The 5032-nt window shown below is 39.0% G+C and overlaps 1 protein-coding gene across 1 annotated transcript in view; it reads left to right on the top strand.

The window, feature by feature from the left end:
• The window catches only part of LOC105809509 (zinc finger protein 83-like), a 43398-nt gene extending 39126 nt beyond the window's left edge, over positions 1 to 4272 (top strand). Inside the window, 1 exon segment of the mRNA XM_012643330.1 lies at positions 4238 to 4272. Within this exon segment, the coding sequence (XP_012498784.1) occupies positions 4238 to 4272 (35 nt within the window).
• The last annotated feature ends 760 nt before the right edge of the window (positions 4273 to 5032 follow it).

Here is a 5032-nt window from a genome sequence, read left to right as displayed (position 1 = left end):
ATGCCTGTAGTCCCAGCTACTCGGGAGGCTGAGGCAGGAGGATCGCTTGAGCCCAGGAGTTTGAGGTTGCTGTGAGCTAGGCTGACGCCAGGGCATTCACTCTAGCCTGGGCAAAAGAGTGAGACTCCGTCTCAAAAAAAAAAAAAAAAAAAAAAAAGAGCAAGTGAGAGTAAACAGACAAATTGAGAAAGAATGGGAGAATGCCCGAAACCCATAAACAGACCCCAAGCAGAGAATGGGGGCAGGGATTTGCAAAAAGACAGTAGGAGCCTTTAGTGTGAACTAAAATAAAATCTTATGTCAGCCCCTACTGGCTGAGTGATTGGACCCCGTTCAGCCGGAGGGCAGTGCATTCAATTGTGGGTCACCCACTTCCCTTTTTTGGGAATGGGTAGGCTGTGGGAGAGTAGATAAGCTCGGAGGAAAAACCACAGTGTTTTTTCCCCTTGTCACACTCAATGCAACAGTCAACACTCAAGACAAAATACTTCACCTCTGGTCACTAAAGGGGAATTTCTCCCCACCAACAGCCAGTTCTCCATCAGACACAACTTGGTGTACCATAATCTACCTCAGTTCCGACACTGTGTACGTGGGTTAGCATCAGATCCCACAGGGTTAGCGCTCAGTTCCATAAGACTGGCCACGTTTCATATGCCAGTCACAAGTCCCAGGTTGGGTCCTAAACTGTCCAATGGGCTATAAGTTGGGGATTCCCATGATCCCCTCCTCAGCCTTTATTAATTTGCCAGAGCAGCTCACAGAACTTAGGAAAACATTTTACGTAGATTTACTCATTTGTTATAAAGAACATTACAAAGGATGCAGAAGAACAGCTGGATGGAATACTCATTCTAGCAAACGTGAGAGGGGATTTGAAAACCACGGTTACCTGGTCATTCAGAAGCATAGATGACAACTACTGCTTGTGTCCACGGGGTGTGTGAAGCCCCAGGTTTCCCCCCGACATGTGGATGCGCCCCCAGGTACCTTCCGTTCTCACAAAGTGGATTGTGTCAGCGCCTTCTCCTTGGCTCTGGCGATTCACAATGTTCTTTCCAAGAAGGCCCATGTGTAGGTGGGCACCCATCTGCAACATCCGATTCTTTCCTTTAGCGCAGCGTGCATGGGCTGCTTCCAGTCTGCCATCTTGCCCCTCCCCCTCCACAATCTTCTAAATAAATCAAAATCAATGCCACTCAAAATCCGGAAAGGTCATTAAGTAAGTAAGAAAAGTTTAAAGTAACTTTTACTATCTGAATAGACACTGATAGACCTTTTAAAATCTTTTGCAAATAATATACTACGGAAGTTAGTCATGCTTGCATATATACATGAAAGTCTTATGTAAAATATTATCAGTTTGCAGTCGCTAACTAAAAAGGATACATGATGAACAAATACAATTTGAACCACGAGTGCAGATAAGATTTAATATTAGGAAATCCACTGATGTAGTTCATACTAGATATAAAAAGAAAAATACAGTGCTCATATTCATGAGTACAAAAAAATGGCAGAATTCAACAGGGATTAATGTTACATTTAAGCAATAAATTCGGAATGTATGTATCTTTATTAATAAAGGGCAGATTATAGCCCTCATACTTCATTTGAGAAACACTAGCAAAACCCCCACTAAATTCATAAGTAACAATAAGGAGCCTCAAATCTCCTGTATATAATACATCATCTTGGAGGAAATAGCCAAGATAATTTAACAAAGAAGAGGAATAAGTGAGTAAAAAACTGTAAGCGAAAGGGCAAATGTGTATCTGCAAATGATATATTTCTGAAAACACAAACGAAATAGAAATCTAACAAAAACTTCTGTGAACTAACATAATAGGAACATTTGTAGACTTTATGTTTACAAAGTATAATCAGTTCCAGTTGACAACGGAAAGTGAGGCTGAAGTTACAAGAGCATAAATTAAAATAGAATGAAAAATTATATAGACACAAAGGTCACATACTGCATACTATTTATGTGAACTAGAACAGGTAAATCTGTAGAAACAGAAAGCAGGTTACTGGTTGACAGGAGGGACTGAAGGGAGAGGCAAGTGGGGAGTGGCTGTTTAATGAGCACAGAGTTTCCATGGGGGTGATGAAACTAGACAGTGGTGATGGTTGGACAACACTTTGAATTTACCAAAGGTAAAAATGGTCCATTTTATGTGTATTATTGTAATTTTAAAAGTTTAAAAATGAGGCAATATGTAGTATATAACATCTAATATAATATGTAATACAAAAAACACCTAGTGTTGAAAAATTTTTAAATTGGGACACCACTAGGCTCAGACAGCTCCAGTGCCTTGAGTTGCCATGTAAGAAAACTAAGCCTAATGTGAACAGTAAAAGGAACCTTTGGCTAAACCAATCAAAACTACTAAATAACATCGTACTAGGGACTTTCTGCTTTAACCAATTAAATATATTTTCTTTGTTTTGCTTCCATGAACACCTTATGAAAGTTTCCTCTCCAGCCCCCAGAGCGGACCACTAAGCCTTGTGGTCCGTTGTTGGCCCATTTGTGAAACACTGAATGCTCAAACTCTTAACGTTTGAATGTGTCTACCTTATCTTTTAGGAGATCATGGCTGGGCATGGTGGCTCACGCCTGTAATCTCAGTATTATGGGAGACAAAGAGGGCAGGGTTGTTTGAGATGAGGAGTTCTAGACTATCCTGGGCAACATAGTGAGACCTCATCTCTACAAAAAATATAGAAATTAGCTGGGTGTAGTGCCGTGTGCCTACAGTCCCAGCTACTTGGGAAGCTAAGCCAGGAGGATTACTACAGCACTAGAGCACACGAGTTTGAGGTTGCAGTGAGCTATAATCATGCCACTACACTCTAGCCAGGGAAAACCCTGTCTCAAAAAATAAAAAGAATCTGGTAAGTCCTAGTCTAATGTTATCAGTCATAATTTTGGTTATTATGTTAAAATGTTCTATGCACAGAAATAACCAAATTTCCTTGTCTGTTGCATCATTATAATAAAGTTTTCATCAAATCTTTATGTAAGGTTATATTAAGCCTTGTCATCCACATGCAGCGCGTCATGATACTTTGTTGCTTTTCTGTAAGCTCTTACAAGAAACTGTAGTTCCAACTTAGTAGTTTCTATGATTAATTCCATTAATTAAAATGAGATCCGTGATACATTCTGAATAAACCAACAGCAAAATGTAATGTCAAAAGTTAAAAGTGAATTCTACTCAAGAATATGCTATACTGGTACTTTTGATTAAACTCTCCTGACAAGTCTTTTCTTCAGTTTCAAAAAATAAGACTAATTTTTCGTCAATCTTTGCTGAACAACAGATGCTGCCGTTCAACGGAGGTGACCACTATGTCCCCTGCATTATTTCTACCACACAGTCAATCCCAAGTAACCTGTACCTCTCTTCTCCCCAAAATCCCCACGTCCTAAGGTCTTGGCCTGGTCTCTTTTAGGGCCAGTTGGTAGAGCATTTCTTTCCTTTAACCCACAGTGCCCTCCTGTCAGGAGAAATGCACCAAGAACACAGTGACCATTTTGAGTGACATCATAGTTTAATATTATTCTTGGCTTCTGCCAAATGCTAATTCAGAAAATATTTAAAGAGCAGAGTCAACATGGAAGTAACTGATTCTCATCTAGTAAATAAGACCTTCATCCTATTGAGTCTTAGCCAGGGACCACCTTGAAAGCTATGTAAGGATGCACAATAGCAACAGATTTTTTTTGTATCAAGCTGAATTTACTGAAAAAAGTAAAAAACAGGTATCAAAGGTCAGGGTGAAAGTCATAAATAATAAGGTACCGTTTTCAATAAACCTCATATAATAGAGTAAAATATAACCTGAAAAAAAAAAAAAACTGGCCATTTCCAAAAGTCCTGGGATCTGATCTGTATCATACCATAGGTTTCAAAATATTTTAACTTGTAATTGTCCTGCAGTATGTAACCTCAAAGGTTAATCATGGAGAACTAGAGACTTAGTTATTCCTCATATAAATCTTCTGATCTTCTATATTTTTGAAACATGGGTAATATAGTCTCATCATGCACTTTACAATTGTGTGATGCATCAGATATATTTTTGTGTCTAATGAGTTGTGAAACCAGCAAAACTCCTTCATGACAGCCATTAGTTTATATAATCCCTCTTTAATATGAACTCTCTAATGTCAATTACTGCTTGAACTCATGAAGGTTTTTTTATACTCATTGCATTTGTACAGATTATGTCAAGAAGGAATTTTATGATGATGTGTGAGGAGTGAATTTCGAAGACTTTGCCACACTCATTAGATTTGCAAGGTTTCTGTCCAGTATGAGTTTTCAGATGTTGTGCAAGGTGTGAAGTAGGACCGAAGACCTTGACTTGTTTATTACATCTTTAAGGTTTTTCTCCAGTATAAATTCTCCATTGATTTGCAATGGTTGCAGTTTTACCAAAAATGTTGCCAAATTCATGACGTTTATGAGGTTTCTCTCCAGTGTGAATTCTCCAGTGATTTGCAAGGGATGCAGTTTGACTGAAGACTTTGCCACATTCATTACACTTGTAAGGTTTCTCCCCAGTATGAATTCTCTGATGACTTTTAAGGGCTGCAGTTTGATTGAACAATTTACCACATTCATTACACTTGTAAGGTTTCTCTCCAGTATGAATTCTTTGATGAGTTGCAAGGCTTGACTTTTGACTGAAAACTTTCCCGCACTCACTACACCTGTAAGGTTTCTCTCCACTGTGAATTCTCCAGTGTATCGCAAGGCATGAATTGTGACTGAAAGCTTTGTCACATTCCTTACACTGGTATGGTTTCTCTCCAGTATGCATTCTCTGATGTCTAGTGAGGTGTGGGCGCACACTAAAGGCTTTGCCACACTCATTACACTTGTAAGGTTTCTCTCCAGTGTGAATTCTACGATGTCGTGCGAGGTTTGATTTATGATTAAAGCCCTTGCCACATACATCACATTTATATGGTTTCTCTCCAGAATGGATTATCTGATGTATACTGAGGTGTGAG

Source organism: Propithecus coquereli, unplaced genomic scaffold (assembly GCF_000956105.1).
Source record: "Propithecus coquereli isolate 6110/MARCELLA unplaced genomic scaffold, Pcoq_1.0 Scaffold196, whole genome shotgun sequence".
Taxonomy (NCBI): domain Eukaryota; kingdom Metazoa; phylum Chordata; class Mammalia; order Primates; family Indriidae; genus Propithecus; species Propithecus coquereli.
This window is presented reverse-complemented; position numbering and strand designations above follow the sequence as displayed.